We start from the raw sequence: 22,081 nt of genomic DNA on the forward strand, positions 1-22,081 counted from the left end.
TTAGAATGACCCAGGGTTAACCATTTTAAGTGTGAAAAGCCCTTTTAAGTGTTCTCAATTTAATTTGGACTTTGAATACATGAGATAAACAATGATTTTACTTGGACAAAAACAGTTCTTTAAATATCTTCTTTTGAGTTCCACAGATGAAAAAGAAAATCGTACAGGTTTGCAGCATGAGAGTGAGTAAATGATGACAGATTTCTCATTTTTGAGTGGACTATCCCTTTAAGAGACCTCCAAATACAACAAAGGATTTATCATTTGAACATTAGACAATCTACCTGCGCCACACAAGCCTGATGGACGGCGCCCAGTGTGCATCCAGTCTCTTTTCATCCTCTGCAACAGTCTCAGAGCAGTCATCGAAACCTCATGAGTCTTTTCACCGAACTCCAACATATGGGCGAATCGTGGAATGTACAGACACGGATCTATAGATGGAAATCAACAGATCTGTAATCAGCGTCTGGACACAAACCTGAGAATATAACCTACAATTAAGTTTATTACAAATCAAGGCTCCACATCTCTGTGAACCTCATTTAGCTGATGTCTTTTCAAAGGATAAAAAAAAATCATAATTTTTGTGGTTCTCCTTGACTCCATGTTGAATCTAGAACACAGTCCCCCTATGGGAACCTTTAAAAGTGGTTTGGCTAAGAGTCACTCTGTGGGAGCAAATATCCCTCACTTCCACCTACTTCTAAGTCCTTGGGTAAACTAATTCTGCTGGCCCAATAAAGCCCAAACATCACAGCTGTCCTATTAAGAAGGAAATGAGCTCAGCTAAGAAAGGCGGCCATCTACAATCCTATCTAAGGCTACACTATAGGGACTGCACCTGCACTTACGAAACATAGTATGTTCATTGAAATCTCCCTAGCCTGTCTGTCACTGGCCTTTTTATACATCTAGGTAATTTTATATTAAATTATCATATTAATGCAGTAGAGCAGAGCAGTTGACATAGCAAATATTCAGTGCCATTTGTGAAACAGGAAATAGTATAAGTCATTTAAGAAAAATTTAATTTTCTCATGTAACATTCTTTGGAATGATCCATACCGCACTGAAAAATAAATTGATTTTCAGACTTGTATTTCAGTCATGGCTGTAAAATTATCTGATTTGTGAGACTGTGGCTGTGAGAGTTTGATTAAGGGAAAAATGATAAATGAATAGAGAGAAATAATCAAATAGATCTGTAAGACTTGTTGGAGGGGATGTGAAACCTGGCATTGCAGTAAAAGAGGCCTTTGAAATAATTCTTGGTGAGGGTTGTGGACAGCAGTACAGCAGATAGGATTTGAAATGTCCTTTATAATAAAGTCAGATGCTGCATTTCCTATTACAGACCCCCCTATAGAAGAAAAATTATGGATGATGCTCTTCATTTTGGTGCTAAAATATATTCTTAGGCTAAATAAAGACATTCCATAAAAGATGCACCCAGGGACCATCAGACATCTCAACTGACCTTGTCTGATGTGTCTGTAATTGTTAAAATCATCATTTGCTTAGGGGAAAGCTTGATTCTGATGCAGTGAGAGTGCTAAATTAAAAAGTGCTAATCAAGGCCTTTGGCAATTACAGTAGTACATGGCAGAACTGTATTTTCAATATACAGTTCATTCTACAACCTGACAAAGTGGCAATGTGCGAAAAAATCCACATATAACTATAGAAATTCATAACTGAGAGAACAAAACAGCTGAATTAAAAAAAATAAAAATTAATTGTTGTAACACCTATTGTAACAGCTTTAAGAATTCAGGGTTACTATATTTTAGTTTCCGTTTATAGTTAAAAGTGCATAATTTTATGCCCTTCCCTCGCTAACTTCCCTCCGTCTTGTGGACTCAGATGTATGTCATTGCTAACATTGCATGAGTTCCCACTATTAGCCTAGTTGAAGTAATGAGTTTAAATGGAATTGTGTTGCATTGTGGTATACTAAGCTGCCTGACGTGTACATACTGTATGAGTAAAGTCACTCCCTCAGTCAAATTGAGGGATCAAGGGTCTGTTTATATAAACTTCCCTCGTCCACTTGACGAAGTGGAATGTACTTCAAAATGGCGGTAAAGATAGCCTGAAGAGAAGTTGTAAGGAGAGTTCGCAAGTGTTGGTCTGAAAGCAAAGTAGAATGCACCCCTTGTATGTTTTTGTGTTAGAATTTAGTTGTTTTTATTCATTCCAATATTAGCAGTGCTTTTGAATTTCATACTGACCCCTATTGGTCGGGATGCATGGATTTTGTTTACGAACTGCTGCCATTTCACACCAAAGCTGTTTGTTTGTATCCGCTTGTTACGTTGTGATGTAAGGAAAACAGTTTCCAGGTTCAAACCTTTAATCGTTTCAATTGAGAATCTCAAATTGAGAATCTTAACCACTGTTTATGAGCACTATTTATTCATATCACCAATTATTAAAAAGTCATGGTGTACACAACAGTCTCTGGGCTCACGATGTCCAGGACCTCAATATTTTAATGTTTCATAAAACATTGTCTGGCCATGTTTGATTTTGATATGGAAATAGAGGTTAGGATGATTATTCGGTCTTATTACAGTAGTATAGCAACATATTAGCTGAGTATATATTAGCAACATTTGTTGTATGCTTTTGGCATTGGAAAGAGCGTTTGGACCCGGAAATAGTGATGAATTATATTGTGAAAGCACCTTGAACACTTAAAAGCACTTTATAAAGTGTTAGTAGTAGCAGTAGTTAGAACTGAACTGCATTATTGGCTGGTCATAAAATGCCAACATGGCACCATCCATGAGTGGGCGACTGCTTCATGTAGAATAAACACAGCTTTTTCTAAAAGCCTGATATGACTGGAGTCTGCATCTCATGCACGTTTACATCATTTTAATTTCTCAAAAGGTGTTACTAAATTCATGTAGCTATAAAACTTTTTTAATTAACAAAACATCAGTGCACCTTTAAGACGTTAACCAGATTCTCTTACCCAAAGTGACTCACTGCATAAGTGCTTTACATTCAGAACATTTCACTCACTGTGTGCATGTTTCACAGACTCTGGCTGGCAAAAATATCATTGTCTAAATTGTGTGAGATAGATAAGCCGCTTATCGTAGGCGAAGGATCCAGTTTCCAGCGCCGGAGCCCTCTGTTGGAGATCCGGGAAAGCTGTGCAAGCCCAACCCCCTCTCTCTCATTGCACACTGTAGATTTAACATGGCTCCTGGCTGCCAGCGAGCCTTTAAACATCAAACCTGAATGTATTTTCCTGGCAGCTATGCTTCGGTCGGCACAATAAGGTAAATAACGACTAATGATCTACTATTTAAGTTCCTCTGCGGTTATTGCTTTATTGAATCGCGAATACTGATTCATATTACTTCGACTACAGAGTCCGTTTTGGTGGACAAGTCTATGCGGACGGTAGCTCTGTTCTGATGCTGCTACTTGATCTCTTTAAACCCGGTTCGTAAAGAACGCTCGCGCTCGAATCATTGATCGTGCATGTTAATGGTGAGCACGAGCGATATTTCTACTACCGAGGACATCAAAGATTTGCTTAGTAGGTTGAGCGCTTCGTTGCAGATGTTTATCCCCTTATGAGACATTTAAGGCTGCATCAGCAAATTGTACGGATCCTATGAAGTTGAAATACTGCGACTGAAGCACGGTGATGATTGTGGGAAAGCGTTACGATGTCGAGTTCTGTTTTGCGTGTTGGTGGAAAAAGTTACTTAATGAAATAAAAAATGCCTTAAAAGCTTCGCGCGGGATTTCATATAACACAGATTAAATCTGTTTGGCCCCTGGTAATGATGACATGGATCAAACTAGTGTAAGATATGATACATCTTAAATTTTGTATGCCTGTGTTGGTGGAAGTGGTGACGTGAACATATGTCAACAGTAGAGATGGGAATCGCGAATTAAACGATTCCCGTTAACGATTCTGGCTGCTTAACGGCCCGTTAAGTTAGTATTATTTTAGCAGTAGCCTACTTTTTATGACTCAATTGCATTTATTGTTATATGACATTATGAGTCAGATTCAACAGAACATAAATAAATGCAATGCATTAATTCCAAAAGGTGTGCATGCACAGACATTTCGGTGATATTTCAAATGATTTTTAGATGCAGCACAAATTAAATCCGACATAAATGCATTTCAAATAATAAAATAAAATGTTGCAACATATTTAGTTCAGAATGTGTCCAGCATAGTTTGTCGTACCTACAAGTTGTCATGCAACTAGTCAGTAAAAACATAAGTCTCACATGCCTTACAACACATTATCAGTTAGTGCTTATTAACGTTACATGATAACTTGCGAGTCAAGCTAATTCAGTATAACTGTACGACTGATTCATAAATGTTTTTGATGCACTAGAGCCGACTCACAAGAATCATTCTTTGGTCGCGTTGTATGTTTTTGATTCACTAAAAACAGTTGACTCATAAGAATCGTTCGTTCGGGAATCAATTCGCCAAAACTGCTTGCTGTTGCGCTGACAAGTAGTGCAGGACTAGGAAACACTGTCAGAGTATTTTAGTAATGTGTTCCACGAAATCTGTCGGTTCATTTTTTTTTTTTTTTTTTTTTTTAACGGAACGGTTCTCGGTTCCCAACCGTAGTAAACAATGCGCAAGGGGTTAATTCGTGCTCTTGTGAGGAGAGAGAGAGAGAGAGAGAGAGAGAGAGAGAGAGAGAGAGAGAGGGGGGGGGGGGGGGGGGGGGGGGGGGGGGGGGGGGGGAGGGGGGCTCGCGGTCTGGCTGTGTGTGTGGGAGGCGCCTCTGGGATACTGACGTCCAATTCACTCGTAGTTTGATTTGTCAACAGAAAGCTGGGCGTCCTCTCCCGCTACACAAAACGGGCTTTACAATACAGAGTAAAGACGCTGAGAGAGGGGATACACACAGATATGTAGGCAGACAAGGATCCCGTAGCACTTTCAGTGGTCGACTCAGACCTCTGACTTATTTAACCGAACAACTTTGATTTACTTGCAACGTCTTACTTTCACTGTATTGGCGCGAGATCAAGAAACCGTGAGGATGCGATGAGAAAGAGGAAAAAGTCTTCGAGCTGGAATATTTCCGCTGGACTGGCTTGTAAATGTGCCAGAGAGGGAAATATGCTGTGGAAGCGCGTGAATTGAGTGACCGAGGCTTTTAGTTTCTATTTAAATCAAAGGGAGCTGTTTCCCCCCGATACACCTGTCTTATAGATACTCTGCAGACTGGTGGATAGACTTGCTGATGCCAACGACGCCAGATTGCCTATATGGCAGGATCATGAAGTTTTTGACGTTTTTTCTTTTGCTTCCAGAAACCTTAAAAAGGACAAGGAAGAGTGGGAAACAGCTCAGCAAGCTGCCAGTATGCTATGAAATCGTGACTTTGTCCTTGAGGAAGAAGATGGCTGCAGAACTCTATCCTGCCAGCATAAACACCAACCTTCCCAACAGTAACAGCACCACAGCAGTAACCGCTGCCGGCAAAAAGACCATCGTCCAAGTCACTCAAACGGTGACCACGCCGACTACGACTGCTACTCAGCAGAACATCAACAATAATAACGTCGAGACTGCCAGCTGGCAGTCCACCCATCCGACATTGCGAGAGAGGTAAGGGCGCGTTCGGCTTGCTTTTCAAATCATTTAGGCTGTTATCGGTCCAAAAACATGATACTCTATTGCATTCTGTTCCCTTCAGGAATGCTTTGATGTTCAATAACGAACTCATGGCAGATGTTCATTTTGTTGTTGGTCCTCCTGGCGCATCCCAAAAAGTTCCAGCACACAAGGTGAGCGCATCCTCCCGTGTCAAAATGCATCTCGAGTGGCTCTTTCATCAACCGTATGCTTAACCGCTTTTGTGTGGCATTTGTTTTTTCAGTATGTGCTGGCAGTGGGGAGTTCTGTTTTTGGTGCCATGTTTTACGGAGATCTAGCGGAAGGAGAATCTGAGATTCATATTCCTGACGTGGAGCCTGCTGCTTTTTTAATCCTTTTGAAGTACGTTTTGCACTTAATTCTAATGCATATGGGTGAATGATGTGAAGCTTCTTTTCTTTTTCTTGATCGATTAATTTATTCACAAATTCATATATACAGTGACTTGACACCCTTTTTTTCTGAATTAAAAAAAAAAATTCTTAGAAGAAATCTTAACACAACTGGTTAACTCTTTAGTAATATTTGAAAACCTTTTTTTCCACCAAAGTAATTTGGTGCAACCAACATGGAGAAGAAAAACATAAAATAGTCTCTCATGACGATGTCAATAATCTCTTAAAATATCAGACAATTTGACTTTTTCTGAAAAAGTTAGTTCAGGATATGAAATGTCATTTGGTGCAACTCATACCCAAATGTCATATTTATGAATTCATTATGTTTTTATGTACATTGAAAAATATATTTAAAAACGTTTTGACAATAACAACAAATTTATGTGTTGAAGGTAAATGTTACTGCTTTTTACTTGGTTACTTTAAGTCATCACATTGGGAATTTTCTTAAATGTGTTTTTCAAAACAATATGAATCCAACATGAATACAAAGAGAACACTTACAAGATGCATTGTAACCTAGATTTTTACTATTATTTTTTCTAAATCATCTATTATTTGTCATTGACTCATGCATATAACTCTAAACTCAATCACTACAAAGCCTAATGCTTGCAAAGCTATTGGAAAGATATGATTTCTTAGCCCTTTTTTTTTGTTCACTTTCAGGTACATGTACAGCGATGAGATTGAACTTGAAGCGGACACAGTGCTGGCCACTCTGTACGCTGCCAAAAAGTATATAGTGCCTGCACTGGCTAAGGCCTGTGTCACCTTTCTGGAGACGAGCCTAGAGGCCAAAAATGCCTGTGTGTTGTTGTCCCAGAGTCGACTGTTTGAGGAGCCTGAGCTGACCCAGCGGTGTTGGGAGGTCATTGATGCTCAGGCTGAGCTGGCGCTTCGCTCTGAGGGTTTCTGTGAGATTGATCTTCAAACGCTGGAGATCATACTAAAGCGAGAGACCCTCAACACCCGGGAGGCGGTGGTCTTCCAGGCGGCTCTCGAATGGTCTGTGGCTGAATGCAAAAGGCAGGGACTTGGACCGACCGCTCGTAATAAAAGGGCAGTGCTGGGTAAGGCTCTCTACTTGGTTCGCATCCCAACCATGACCCTGGAGGAGTTTGCCAACGGAGCTGCGCAGTCAGACATTTTAACGCTGGAAGAGACTCATGATGTCTTTCTGTGGTACACAGCAGCTAATCAGCCCAAGCTGGAATTCCCACTGCAAAAAAGAAAGGGTCTGACACCACAGCGCTGCCATCGTTTCCAGTCCTCGGCTTACCGTAGTAACCAGTGGCGCTACCGCGGACGCTGCGATAGCATCCAGTTCGCGGTGGACAAGAGGATCTTCATCGCAGGTCTTGGCTTGTATGGTTCCAGTGGTGGAAAGGCAGAGTACAGCGTCAAGATCGAACTCAAGCGCCAAGGAGTGACCCTGGCCCAGAACCTAACGAAATTTGTTTCAGACGGGTCCAGCGGCACCTTCTCTGTATGGTTTGAACACCCGGTCCAAGTGGAGCAGGACACCTTCTACACAGTCAGTGCCGTATTAGATGGGAATGAACTTAGCTACTTTGGACAGGAGGGTATGACAGAAGTGCAATTTGGAAAGGTGACCTTCCAGTTCCAGTGTTCCTCGGACAGTACCAACGGAACTGGCGTGCAGGGGGGTCAGATCCCAGAACTGGTTTTCTATGCCTGAAATGTTGTCAGGACGTCCCATTGCAGTGCATTCCGCTCACTGGAATTAGGATGGATTGAATACAGGGTCTCGTGAGGCTCTTGCCTTCATTATGTAGCAGTGGTGAACTCAATGGTAACGGCTCTTCAGTACCACAACGGGCTCAGATGGAAGGAATGTTCTTCAGCTTTATTTATTGCAAAAAATATATATTTGATTTAATTATTGAAGCTGCAGCAAGCAGATCTATATATATATAATATAGTTGTACTGCTCTGATAGTGGACAGAAGCCACTAGTGTGTCATGTTTTGTACATAACTTATTTGTTTTCAGCTTGATGCTGATTGACAAATAAAATGTCTTGTATTAGTGATCAGCTTCCTGAACTGCAGATTATAAATGTTTTTGTGACTCAAGTTCAAAGTTGTTTTTAATTCTTATACATGCACTCATGAAATGCATCAATGAATGATCTACAGATTCTATTCTACACAGTCCTGGCTTCAGAAAGCGAGGGAGGTTGAACTCAATCTATATTTTAACTGTCCTTAAAGTGTAAGTATATACACTTTAAAATAAAAAGTATTTTCTATCTAATGGTGTGCATTATATAATAACTGAAATCCCGAAAAATGAAGCCACACTCCACAAATGCATTGGGCTTGTGTTAATGAGACAGTGATTGTTAAGTGTGGATGAAATATTCATCTTGAAAGGCCACATAAAGAACCTATTATCCCCAGTGGACTGCACGAGGAACTGAATAGGGAGTCTGTTTGAATTGAGCCCATAGAATCTGCTGCTCCACCGTTTGCATTCTAATTAAGGCTTTAGTAAAAATGGAGCAGATGCAGCTTGGTAAAACAGCAGATTTTTTACCAAAAAAAAAAAACCCCTACAAAAACAGATGAATATGGAATTATGACACATGGAGAGCTGTTAATCAGACTGCATTCTGGGATTATGCCCAGTACTTTAACATTGGGATGCTCGTTGGTGTACTTGAATCATTTTGTCTCTGCTTCCTATAATCTGATGAGTCTGTTTTAAAAACTGCAGACATGTTTTGTTCTCATAGTGTGCACAGAAGGTGGAAAAAGGTTTGCAACGAGTATGATGGACCATAATGGATTTTTTGATGACGCAGTGCCCCCTAGTTACATCTGGCTAGACTGCACCTCACTATGAATATAATTTTCAGACGGGTAAAACATTTTCAACCTGGGTCTGAATTACAGAATATTGCAGAAAATGGAGCTCAACATGCCTGGATGAAAGTACAACAACAGCAAATCTTCTCCCTTTTGATGCAACTAGGAATCCATAGGCCAGATCAGATGAACAGATTGAGAGTACTTGTATTGATCCAGCCATGGTGTATTATTGATAACCAATTTAGCAAATGAATTGTTTTGAGAGATGCTGCCTGCTTTATTAATGAGGTTCATTCAAAAGCACTGTTCCGGTCAGCTGAATTACATTAGATACGTCACAGAGAGGTCATTACAGGAAGACTTACCGACGGCTGGAGCGTTGATACAGAGTTCTCTAGCCAACAGGAGGAAGGTCTTTCCCAGAATGTAAACATTAACCTACAACAATAAGAAATATAACTGAAAACTGTGAGGTATTCAATGAGTTCAACTTTACATGTTACCAATCACTGATTCTTGACATAGGGAATTAAATGTTACATAATTACTTCTCATTAGTCTTTATAAATAGCAACATTTCCACTTTAAAAGTTATCAGAGAAGAACATTCTTTATTTTTTCAAATCCACTATATGATCATAAAACCAGATTACAACCCAGCACTTTATAGATATTTTAGTGGAAATGAAGAAAAAGATTTTTCAGGATTCTTCGATGAATAGAAAGTTCGAAAGAACAGCATTTATTTGAAATAGGAATCATTAGTAATATAAAATCAATTTACTGTCACTAGATCAATTTCAGCATCCTTGCTTAAAAAAAATCTTACTGAGCTCAAACTTTTGATCGGTAGAGCTCCTGCCCCTGGTGAACCACTGTCCTGCAAAGTTCATCCCAACCTGCTTCAGCACAATTGAATTTCACACCAATACGATTTTCAAGCAAAGCCATGTGAAAACAAGTCTGCAACCTTAGCCAAAAAAAAAGCGTAATGTCTGCTTACGCTGCAGTATACAGAAAAGGAGACGAGACCTTTTTTTTTGAATGGATGTCAATGGAGGAGAGGCTTCACTTCGCTGAATAAACCACTTTTGTGAGGAAATAGCTTATCTTTAAATGAATCGACAGCCCATTGGCTAACCTTCAACATGTTTGCTCGTTTTGGATTGAATTGTGAGACAGGTATGCTTCAGTTTACGGCACTTCTCATTCATTTCTATGGTATCCGCAAACAGTGATTGACTGTCACACAACTATGAACAAAATTCAATGAAGTCAATAATTCAATAACCTTTAAATGCATCATTATGCAAACACATGAGGAGAGTCTACGCATGAAAGACCCACGACCTGAAGTGCAGATCAACGTGCTGCTACATTTCTCTCTGAAACGGTAGGAAATTAAATTGAATGTGGAGGATATAAACTGTGACAAGATGATTGGCAGGGCAGTTTAAACTGTGATGCACGCAACTAAGCGACATAGCGGTCCGTTAAAGATGCAATTATGACGAAGTAGTATGTCCCAAAGCTGTATAGTCAAAAGTAGGTACTTTCTCTTCACAAAAACTGTACATACTTTTAGGGCATGGTATAAGTAGGCGAATTGGGGCGCAGCACATCTCTGTTTCAAGTGATCCTTGAGAGCTTGATTAGCTGGTTCAGGTGTGTTGGATTAGGGTTGGAGCTAAACTCTCCAGGACAGGAGCAGGGTTGAAGACCTCTGCGGTAGAGTATATATATATATATATATATATATATATATATATATATATATATATATATATATAAACACTGTAACATGTTAATATATGCATTTTTAACAGCACTTCAGAGACCCCATTGTAATGATGAGGGGGTTATGACCTCAGCACCAGGTCCCTAGTTTGCCTGGCATCCAGGCAGGATATATTGGGGGTCTTGTTAGATTTGGGTGTGGCTGCACTTGCTAAAGATTCATGACATATTTGAGCCTCCGCCCCAACCATCTAGTGTCTGTTCAATAGCAGATACAGTTCAGTGGACAGCTGAGGGTGTAAAAATAACATCACACCAGTGCTTAAGCACCAAAATGTCTGGCCCTAAAATAACTGCTAATAAAACCTAAACGGTATATATTGTCATAAACACAGTACTGTCTATTGTTTCAAAAACAACATGTTGTTGTTCAATAAAGCAATAAGGCATTAAAAAAGCAGTATTATGCTCTTATTGTAAAATCACTGGACCATGGCCTTGATTGTCTTCATCAAGTGGTCAACATCAATAAGATAAAAGATGCAATTATTGTGCCAAGTAATAGTTGGGTATGTGGGTATCAAAAACAATAAGATAGAATTCTTCTTATGTGCAGTCACAGGTGTGAGTATAACAGCTTCTTTCCTGAAATATCCAATCAGATTTCAGAAATACAAAATTTTGGCATCTGCATTTATATCTATTGAAATGTCAAACTTGTTGAAAAAGTGAAAAAAAAAAAAAGCTGGCATTTTAAATGAACAGAAACTATGCAAGTATATGAGGTGGACGGAAGCTGGACATCATCATTTCTGACATGGTGTCTGCTTGCCTGTTATGACATATGCAATATATCATTCAGCATTTCTTTCATATGGTCATATGGAGGGTATAAAATATTATTTAATGGTTGAACATCATGCAACTTAGCCGCTTATATTCCATTATGTTATTCAGAGTATTGTGGAAAATATATGAAAGAAATTGAAATGAAAGGGAGCAAACCTGTAAAAGATCACTCAGGTCCAGGAGCATGTCTGCACATCAGTTAAGGAAGGGAAGGAGAATACAAAACAAATGGTTTTATATCTTAAAAATGTTTAAAAGTGTGATAAAGATCTAAACATCTTTGTCCAACTACATAGCTAAAAATAAGAAGTCAATTACGCTTTTAAATTAATCCTGGTCACAGTGATTAATTAGGCATCGGACGGCTCTGTAATTGTCACTGGAGGAGTTTCGACTTTCACTGATCATCTCTTTACATCAATGGGCTTCAGACAGGATCTCCTTATCTCTGCAAGAGATTCACCCTGACCATCTGTTACTGCTCACCTGATTGGCACACACACCTGAGGCACGTGCCTCCATGGTGACTAATGTCCCCTTTAGCACAGAGATTAGCATCACTACAAGACAAGCTAATCCCACTTTATCAGAAGTCTGACGGCCTTAATCACGGCCTGGTGAAAGCGAGTATTTATACTATTATGACTGAAATCAGTGATCTTTATCTCTTAAATACTACAAGACTCATGTCTCTATATGGTTTTTAAATCAAAATGTGATTTTTTCCCCCCTCGTTCACCAAGCAGACACCAATGTCTTCATAGTTCTGCAATCTTGTAATTATTAACAAACCACTTTATTAATGCTTATGTCTAGGACAGTGGTTTCTTAATCTCTTTCTTAATTTCTTAATCATTTTTACACTGTGTGAATCATTCCCTATCCCCTATATAGTGCACTATGTGTCATTCACCATATAGAAAATAGTAAATGTGTGAACAAGTGACCAATTTCAGCCACAGCTTCATCATCTATTTATAAGGCGAGACGCTTTAGATTCAAGAGAGCATTTGATTGGACAGAAAATCTGATGAGAAGCTGAAGTGCAGAGTGATGTCATCAAAATCATTGATTGATATTGGTGGAAGTGAAAGACTAAGTTTTGAATGCTTATATCTTGTAAATGCAATTTTTTTAGCTTATAGATAACAGTAAAGCTAAAATATGCATACTAGTAAAAGATCACGCTATGTCATGTGATTTCTGATTCTGATCTGATTCTATTTGATTGTGATTTGACTTCATTGTTCTTGTTTAATGCTGTGACTCCTCCCAGAATGATCAAAAACTTATTTTTTAGAGAAATATGATACATTATCATACAATACATGACTTGTAGTGTCCACTATATTTGTAAGATGCTTTTGAAGGGCTCCTTGTCTTTAGAACTGGCACTTATGTATAAAATGTACCAGTAAGGAACAAACCAAGAATCTCAGCATGATATGCCTCTGAAATCATGACCTGTCAGCCCAACAATCGACAGATCAAGTCAGTGAAGCTCATTGAATCAATGTTTCCAGAACAAAAGTCAATCTTCACCTTAGAGAACCTGGTCTAAAAAGATGTTAAAACACTGCTAATTGGCTAAAATGAACAAGGAAATGCTGAAAGAAGCTGAAGTTTAATAATCTCACACAAGTGAAAGTCAAGATAATTATCACATAAAGTAATTAGTATACACTTGTCCAAAATAATTCTGTGTATCATATCACAAAGATGCATGAGATAATTGTAAGGATGTCTGATGAGGCAAAGCAGAACACATTTAACATTAGTCCACTATTTGGAATGGGTTTGGCGGTCTGTAAAGAACTGAAGGACTTCTTTGTGTATCTGCTGTTTAGCGTGAAGTACCGAATCTTTGCATGCAACTGAAAGAGCCCCACCCAGGGACAGGTAACAATTCTCCTTTGACAACTTTAAACGGTACACCAGGTACCCAGACAGGCCTGACGCTACACAAAAGCAGAGCGGAAAACTGGGTGTGACCCAAGAAGACAGACAGGAGGGTGCTTGTAAGAGTCTGTCTGTTTGTGAGACAGAGAGAGAAAGCAGTGGTGTAACGCTATCCAGGCATGCTGCGTTGTAAAAGGTGTGGCGAGTCTCAAACCCACAAAATTTGAGAACATCATTTTGACAGGTTGGGGAAAAACAACCATAAAATTTGGAACAGGGAAAAGTATGTTTTCCTTAAAAATCACTAGTCACTATGAATGAGTTCCATATTTTCACTACAGTAAAGGGGACATGAATTTTTAGGTTAAAAGAGTGTCACTTCAATAGCTTTTGTACACAACCAGGACGGACACTGAACATCTTTTTTTTTTTAAATGAGGGAGTAGTGGCTCAAAGAGCGACTTGCTGGGCTTCTTTTCATGATTTACTCCAGGGAACATCCTCTGAGATTCCAAAAGGTGCAGTAAACTCTCTTCCTCTTCCTCTGTTTTGCCTCTGAGAGTATATTTTAGCACTATTGTTTTCACATCCTGACACATCCCTTCAGACCCTGAACCGGTTTTTCCATAGGGAAAGCATGGACTGGTAAAAGAGACTATTTTAGACCAGAATGAATTTCTATGCTAGTCCAGGTTGGTTTATGCTGGTTTGGTTCTGTTCCAACTTCTGATGAAGCATAGAAAGGAAACACTTTATTTCGATTGTCCACTTTAGACATTCTAAGTAACTTTGCAACTACATGTCATCTAACTCTCATTAAAAGTATTAGTAAACTATCTGCTTAAAATCTGCTAACTCTTTATTTTGATGCTCCCCAACAGACATTCTGCTGGCTATAAGTAACTTTGCAACTACGTCAACTTATTCTACTTACCCGAATCATAACACCTAAGCCCAACCTAACAGTCTAGTACTAATATTCTAATGAGAGTTAAATTAGTTTGACACAGAGAATAGACTGGTCACGTGACTGTGACCTGCTTGATGTTAAAAAGAGTTACATACATACATACACAACTCATTGTGGTGCTCGCACTGTCTGACACACACACATGTAAACACAGTCAGTTATTGTCTTAAGTAAACTTAAACAGTTGGGAAAGAAATCGGATGCGAGTCAATAGGATCCGTGCATTAGGTCTTAAATTGACAGCAGCCTAATACAGTACACCTGCTGCTGTCTGTCAAACAAACAAAAGAAAAAGAGAAAATCACTCACTGCTCTTGACTGAATAACTTTTGTAGCTTTAATATGAATAAATGTATATTTAATTCATCTGAAGACTGCAATTTTTAATTTATTATATTTGATTATTAAGTTTCTGTATTGTTTTTTACTTGATTGCTACTGTTAATTAGACCTAATGTAGGCCTACCTGGAAAACTTAAAGCACTGTTTATTTCATTTGTTTCGTTGTTTTATTGTATTTGTCCAATTGTTTGGATTGATTTGTTGTAATGCTTTCTTTTCCCAGACAGAATGTAAAAAATGTATATATATATATATATATATAGAGAGAGAGAGAGAGAGAGAGAGAGAGAGAGAGAGAGAGAGAGAGAGAGAGAGAGAGTATATATATATATATATATATATATTTATTTATTTTTATTTATTTATTTATTTATTTTTTTTACAAGTTATCACATGTTGCATTTTTCTTCAATATTCTGGAGCCCTAGTTTGAGCTACAGGAATTTTGCCTATTAAAGACCTAAAAGGTCAAAACATTTACTCTTTCTTTCTAAGTTGGCTTAATCCTACCAAATTTGGGTTGAATGTGCACACTTTTCTCGATGGATTACTATTCACAAAGAGTTTCACTAGGGTTTCACACCCTAGGGATCATTGTGGGAAGGATACGTGGCGTTCCCTCTGTCCTGCACACCAGGTAGAGGCAGGCGGCTATGACGTGTGTCATCTTTCGCCCTCGTGTCAAGTGCTTGCTCACAACCATCTTGAAGAAATTAAAGGCCGTATCCAGGCAGTGCTGGTTCAGCTGCAGCTGGCTGCCGAGGTTGTGTATCTGCCGTTTCCCTAGAGACAGGACACACATAAGCATCAGATTGAGCAAACATACACACATGCATACGCGTACGCTTGCGCACCGAGGCATGACTTCACACGCAGGTGTTTGGTTTTCCAGTAGCACTGATGTCATGAGAACGGTGCACAGCCAGACAGGCTTTTAGTGGAGCCTGGAAGCGAAAACGGGCAGAAAGACAGCTGTTTTACGTCCCGTGTGAGGCTACGTCCTTCTTTCCCCTTCTTTCACAGTCTTACGTTTACTCCTTCACAGATGATCTCAAAACAGGCCATGTCATTGGACACATAAATCAGTCTGCCCTGAAATCCCATGGCGGCCCTCGATGCGTTTAGCATATTAAAATCCACATTAAAAAAAACAGTCCAATAGTCTATCTGGCAGAGTTCTGTTTACTTAATACATCATTTAGCAAAAGACCTTGTTCACACAGACAGTGAAAGTCTCCCACATTCTAAACAATGAGAATGATTTAGGTTGCTTCAGATGGAGTTGATGAGTTTCACAAGTCCAGGTCATTAATTATGCTTGAAATTGCACACATAGACATGTTTATAAGAAACAAATGCTTTCATTGATCTGTCCTCTAAATGAATTCAGCAAATGCTTAGAGTAGACACATCAAACTTTTTCTTTAGCCTAGGGATTCACAAACCTGGACCCCTAGGGGGCTGCAAGTGGGTCCAATGAAACTTTCAGGGAAAAAATAGTTTTATTCTATTTTATAAATACCGCTTGTAAATAATGTTTAATCATACATATATATGTATATAGCTTTCTTTATACTTCAGGAAGGCGGTTCTTCCCATCATATTTGGGGGTCCTTGGTATCAAAAAGTATGAAATCCCTTGCTTTAGCCTACGGTATAGAGTTAACATAATCACAGAGCCACAGATATTAAGGTCGATGTTGGACTTTTTGTGTGGAGCCCAAAAGCTGCAGTGTCAAGTGTCGTGTTGGCATGCCAAGGCCAAATATAACTCTGAAAGCTTTTAAGAGCGTAATCCCTCTATTCTGGAGCCACTGTGTGCCAACCCTTCGTCACACACTCCAGACCTGTCTAATCCCAGAGTATTTTTCACGCTGCACATGCCATTGGATTAGCAGCCAGGTCTGCAGTGACCTCCCTAAATGACAGCAGAATTGCATAACTGCTGCAACACTGCAGGGACATGAGACACCTTTATTTAATGAATGAAATCTTGTGTTTGTGACCACAGGGACACTTTTGCCAGTCGGAAATGAGTTTACCAGAATCTTTTATATTAACTACAACTAGCAGCCAGACATATTCAAATCCACTTTTATGTCAATCATTTAAAAAGTGTTTAAAATATGATCAGATGTTTCTGTGATTAATAGTTGAAGAGTCATGAAGAATCATGTGTTTATAGAGTTGGTGACCTTGATTCTCAAAGTATTTTGAGACTGTGTTATCGCTTTCAGCTCTGAAAACGCACCAGTACAGCCAGCTGTAATGGAGCAAAATGTGAATTTAATGCCACAAAACACATCGTTTTCACAGTTCCTCTGATTCACACACGAGTACATATTTACACAATGCCGGGCCTTATATTTGTTAAATCAACAACACACCTGGAATCCACACACATTTATCAGGGAGCTTTATGAAATGGATCAACAGTTAATTATGTCTTGTGTGATTTTCAGAAAAGCGCAGATGCAAATTATGTAAATTTAATTAGTGGTCGGGATGTAACTGGGTCAGAAATTAATGTAGATGCGATAAGTAAGGAATAATTTACATCCAGCCGGTGGTTCTCTCAAAATAACCCCGATCAGCTAGCCTGGCAAGCCAGACCTACATCAAGATGTTAGAAATAAATGTTAAAATAAATGTTGCTGCCACTAGGGTGCGTCTAGATTTCTAGGCGTTTCTAGATTTCTTTTTTATTTTGAGAGAAACGGCTAAATGTACATTATCCCGCTTATTACACGGCTACTTGCCACATAAGTAAATAATTAGACACGAAATATTGATCTGAGTTGAAATATTTTATTAGGTCTTTAAACGCAAAGCTTCCGCGGTGAGAGCAGTTGCAGCGGCAAGTTCAAACTAAACGGACATTTAAGAGATACGGTATACAGTCATTCATACGACTTATTACACAGCATTTCGCCACATAAATAATTATGGGGATAAGATATATTGATTTCAGATTAAACTGTTTTAAAATCGTACCTGTTTGTATCTCATAATCCAACAGTGTAACGTACAAAACAATAGTAACTAAATGGCAGCATCTGCGTTTGTATGAAACAAGAGAGAGCGAGTCTACGATTCTGGATGGCATAATTAAATAACTGTACACAAAATATTGATTCGACTGAGTTTTAATATTTTATTAGCTCACCAAACGCAAACTTCCATGAAGAAAAATGTTCCTAGCAGGCGTATAGACCTTATGCGCCAGAGAAACGAGGGCGCCGCCATATTTAGAATATTGTCTTTTAACTTCCGTTTTTGCGGTCGGTCTGTATATTTCTATGGCGCTGCTGTCCAGGAGTAATTAGCTTTTGAAGTGGATTTACTTAATGTAAAGTTAACGAAAGTTATCATGAGGATTGTGATGTTTAAAGCAGATGACTTAAGAAATGTCAGTCGACCGGGAAGATTTTAAAACGAGCCGTTCATTAATATACACGCAGAATCGCTGTGAAAATACAGACCGGAAGTCAAAAGACAACGAGCGAAGCGCTGAAAAGGGGCGGTCTACATAAGGTCTATAGCACTGCTGACTTCAGTAACCCGGATGAGCCTGCGTTATCTGTTTTCAGCGGTTGTTATCTGGGAATAATTTACCGCTGGACGGCGCTATTGACCAATCAGAATCAAGTATTCCACAGAGCCGTGTAATAATGAAACATAATGTTGAAGGAATATTTATCTACAAACGAGAATGCTGTGTGATGCATCTAATGCCATATTTGATTTTAATTTTAATTACAGTCAATCATTTGGCTTTGTTCCAAAAGATGTGGAATATAATGCAAGATATCTATGGGCTATTTTCATTTCATTCCTTTTTTCACTCCTTTCCCATTCACTTTCATTATGTGGAAAAGAGTGTCCAGGACATTCTTTAAAAATTCACCTTTTGTGCTGTACAGAAGAAAGAAAGTCATACGGGTTTAGAACGGCATGTGTGCGTGTAAAAAATGACTGATCTTTTAATTTAGGGTGAAATATCACTTTAAGCCTGCACATGTTTTAAAAACATGATTATTTACTGACTGCACCAACACACTGCTGCTGCTGCTGACTAATATAAAGGTGCGCCTACCGTTCTGGAGCGTCTGAGCTCGCGATTCTTTTCCCAGACTTGTGTGGAACCCACTACCCAGGACAGGAGCTTTGGAAGTACCTAAAAATAAAAACAAAAAAACAATGTATTATGTTTAAAGTATCAGACAAAAACAGTAAATAAGAATAGTTTTGACTTACAGTATATAACAGGTGTATAAATACAAGCCTATTATTACAGGTGACAATTTAAGCTTTTAAATAAAGCTCTATAGCACACTCCAGTGGCTGTTTGTGTGAATAACAGTTTTATCGTTTTATTGTTGCTACAGTGACACCTACCGGTTGCCAATGTCTACTGCACTTAACAAGTGTTCCTATTAGCAACCAAAAGAGATTGATTGACACCCCTGAGACTGATAACCAAGTATACTGATAAACAATGAAGCTCAGGAGAGTGACAGGATGATACAAATGAACCACAACAGTATTTCGCTTTGCCTCTATGTAAAATATTGCGCAATTATATATTTCTCTGGCTAGTGCTTTGGTCAAATCATGGCACTGAATGTTAGCTTCTGCTTTGGGTATGTTACAGTGAATATACAAAACAATTACATATCAAATTACAAAACTGACATGCAGAACTAATGATATTCCACACGCTTCTCTTCCTTTGCTTTCAACTGTGTGAGGTGTATGGAAGTTATTTTACCACTGATCCACAAGGTCTGTTTATAATGATGAATACCGAAAGTTCAGCATATATAATAATGCATTTTGTTGAATCCAAAGTTTTAATGAATTTCAATTTCTCCAGGTGCCATTGTAGGTACGCTGCCATGGCTCTATACCACAAATGATCACACAATGGCTTGGTTTCACAGACAGGGCTTAGATTAAACCAGGATTAGGCCTTAGTTCAATTAGGATATCTAAATAGCTTTTATAAACATGCCTTAGAAAAAAAAACATTACTGGTGTGCATCTTGAGACAAAACAATGGCACGGACATATTTTAAGATATGCCAGTGCAAGTTGCTTTCAGTTAAAACAGCTCAAACATGCATTTTAATGTGGGACTAGGCTTAAGACTTGTCTGTGAAACCAGGGGAATGTTTTAATCCTGATATCACTGCATATTTTTAAGTTGAAAATAGTGCACATCATTAGTGCGGATCATACATCCATGTGTGGCTACAACTTGAACGGCCGGGCGTCTCTGAGGGCTTTCTCCTGCCACACCCAAAACCAGGCAAGACTTCCATTAAAAAAAGGAAATATTTATTGGTTAGTTCTAGAACTATCATATCTAGAAGTCTTGCATATGGCTATATTTCTTATAATATTGGCTTCTGTTGTACAATGTCTTGTAGAATGACAACAACTTCCTTTTTAAGCTGATTGTTGTTTTGACTGACCATACAAGGAAAGAGAATAAATTCTCTCTCTCAGAGACCTGCACGCTGCTGGAGGACTGGTCTGCGAAAGAGATCCTCAGTGAAGAAAACTACATAGAGGTAGGATTTTGTGAGGCAGGCAATATAAATAATTTCTTATATGCAGTGGTTTTATTGTTAACTAAAATTATAAAAAATTGTTCACGTTAATTTAAATAAAATATAAATGTTGAATGAAAAAAACTTGGCAAAAAAGTTGTAGCCTTAAATTAAGTACAATCAACTTGGATATTAAAGTCATTTCAACTTAAAGCAACACTAAGGAACTTTTCCTCTTTGGTCGCCCTACAGGTTGGAAGCGGAATTGTCGTAAATAATTTCGCCACCCGCAGCCTACTGTCGCACGCACGCTCGCTGTTTATCTAGCACTGGCTTTGGAGTGAACGATGTCCACAGACAAGGTAGAGTATGTTGCATGATTTCATGAAAGTATGATGTATTGCGGCATCAGAAACGAAGAAAAACTAAATAATGACTATTGTAACGCTTGACGTAAAGCAAGTCAAATTTGTAGTTTTCCTATGTCTCATTCGAACTACAGAAACGCGACCCGGTTTGGCAAACTTGCATAGTGTGGTTATAGCAGATATAGGGCTGCAAAGCGAATCCAGAAGTGCCTTTCACCCTGTTACAACTTGATGAACCACTGATACGATTTTGGAAACATTATTTTATGGTAAAAAATGTTCCTTAGTGTTGTTTTAAATTGCATTAAACTGACTAAAATAAATTAGTGTAGTCTTGTTTAACTTATCAAAAAAGTAAAAAATTGCTTAACTTAAGTTAAATCAATGTAAAAACGTATGTTCTCATAACTTATTGATCATATAATTTAATGTCATAAAAACTGAAATATAAATATAAAAACAAAATAAAAATGACAAAAGTCTAAGAAACCCCCGAAATTACTCAAATTTAAACTAAAATGAAAATAATTTTTAAATATAAATGCTATTATTATCAAAATATTAATAAATGCCATAAATAATACTAAAATAACACTGGTATGCAGCGGTATGCAACATTATCTGGTGTTCTCTGACCTAGGTGACGGTAGTGAGAGATACACCCTGCGCATCCGATAACCGCACTACTAAAGAAGCCTGGCTGGCTACTCTTTCTTTAGTAAGAAATCCTGATGCTTTGATGGCATGTGTGTTTGAATTTCTCATTGTTAGCTCTGTATCTCCACTTGTAGGCCCAGCGATCTGCCATCTCTGAGAGGCAGATAATGTTCCTGAATCAGGCATGCTTGGATGCGATGTCTATCTCTGACACCAGGCGAATGGGATACATGGTTGATTCCACTCCAAAAAGGGAGGTCTTTCGCTCTGCCTACAATCAGCCACATTCAACAGTCACAGAGGCAGGTGAAATGAAAAATGAAAGGGACAGTTCACCGGGCCCAATATGAAAAGTCTTTATTTACACATTATTTACACTTTATTTACATATCCTCGTGTTGTTCCAAACCTATATGACTTACTTTCTTTAGTGGAACACAAAAGAAGATATTTTGGAAAATATTTTGTACTACACTACCTTTCAAAGTTGGTCGGTAAGATTTTTTTGTCTTTGTTCACCAAAGCTGCAATTATTTTACCAAAAATACAGTAAACCGGTAATATTGTGAAATATTATTACAATTTAAAATAGTTTTCTATTTGAATATGTTTCAAAAATGTAATTTATTCCTGTGATGAAATTTTAATTTTCAGCATCATTACTTTTTCAGGAAATATTTTTAAGGATACCTTGATTAATAGAAAGTTCAAAAGAACAACAATTATTTGAAATATGACTATCTTATCTTATGACATTATCATTTTTTTACATTCACTTTTGTCCCCAAAGTTTTG

The 22,081-nt window shown here is 38.4% G+C and overlaps 2 protein-coding genes across 6 annotated transcripts in view; one reads left to right on the plus strand and one right to left on the minus strand.

The window, feature by feature from the left end:
• Positions 1–22,081, minus strand: part of brf1b (BRF1 general transcription factor IIIB subunit b) — a 64,008-nt gene that overhangs the window by 38,920 nt on the left and 3,007 nt on the right. For 2 of the 4 annotated variants that reach the window (XM_079888514.1, XM_079888513.1), the window contains 5 exons: positions 18,803–18,883; positions 15,316–15,489; positions 11,652–11,683; positions 9,275–9,347; positions 285–434 (listed from right to left, as the gene is read on the minus strand). In XM_079888514.1, the coding sequence (XP_079744640.1) occupies positions 285–434; positions 9,275–9,347; positions 11,652–11,683; positions 15,316–15,489; positions 18,803–18,883 (510 nt within the window). Of the gene's footprint in view, positions 1–284; positions 435–9,274; positions 9,348–11,651; positions 11,684–11,813; positions 12,070–15,315; positions 15,490–17,872; positions 17,951–18,802; positions 18,884–22,081 lie in introns of those variants that run through there. The other 2 variants (XM_079888515.1, XM_079888516.1) reach the window with 2 other exon arrangements.
• btbd6b (BTB (POZ) domain containing 6b) lies at positions 3,074–8,635 on the plus strand. Of its 2 annotated transcripts, XM_079888518.1 has the most exons (5): positions 3,074–3,296; positions 5,329–5,626; positions 5,715–5,805; positions 5,898–6,016; positions 6,742–8,629. In XM_079888518.1, the coding sequence occupies exons 2-5, from the start codon at positions 5,418–5,420 to the stop codon at positions 7,772–7,774; spliced, it is 1,452 nt and encodes a 483-aa protein (XP_079744644.1). In that variant the 5' UTR covers positions 3,074–3,296; positions 5,329–5,417; the 3' UTR covers positions 7,775–8,629. The 2 variants fall into 2 exon arrangements, with proteins under 2 accessions (XP_079744644.1, XP_079744643.1); XM_079888517.1 differs by lacking the exon at positions 3,074–3,296 and having other exon boundaries at positions 4,794–5,626; positions 6,742–8,635.

Source organism: Squalius cephalus, assembly GCF_949319135.1.
Source record: "Squalius cephalus genome assembly, chromosome: 12".
NCBI lineage: Eukaryota > Metazoa > Chordata > Actinopteri > Cypriniformes > Leuciscidae > Squalius > Squalius cephalus.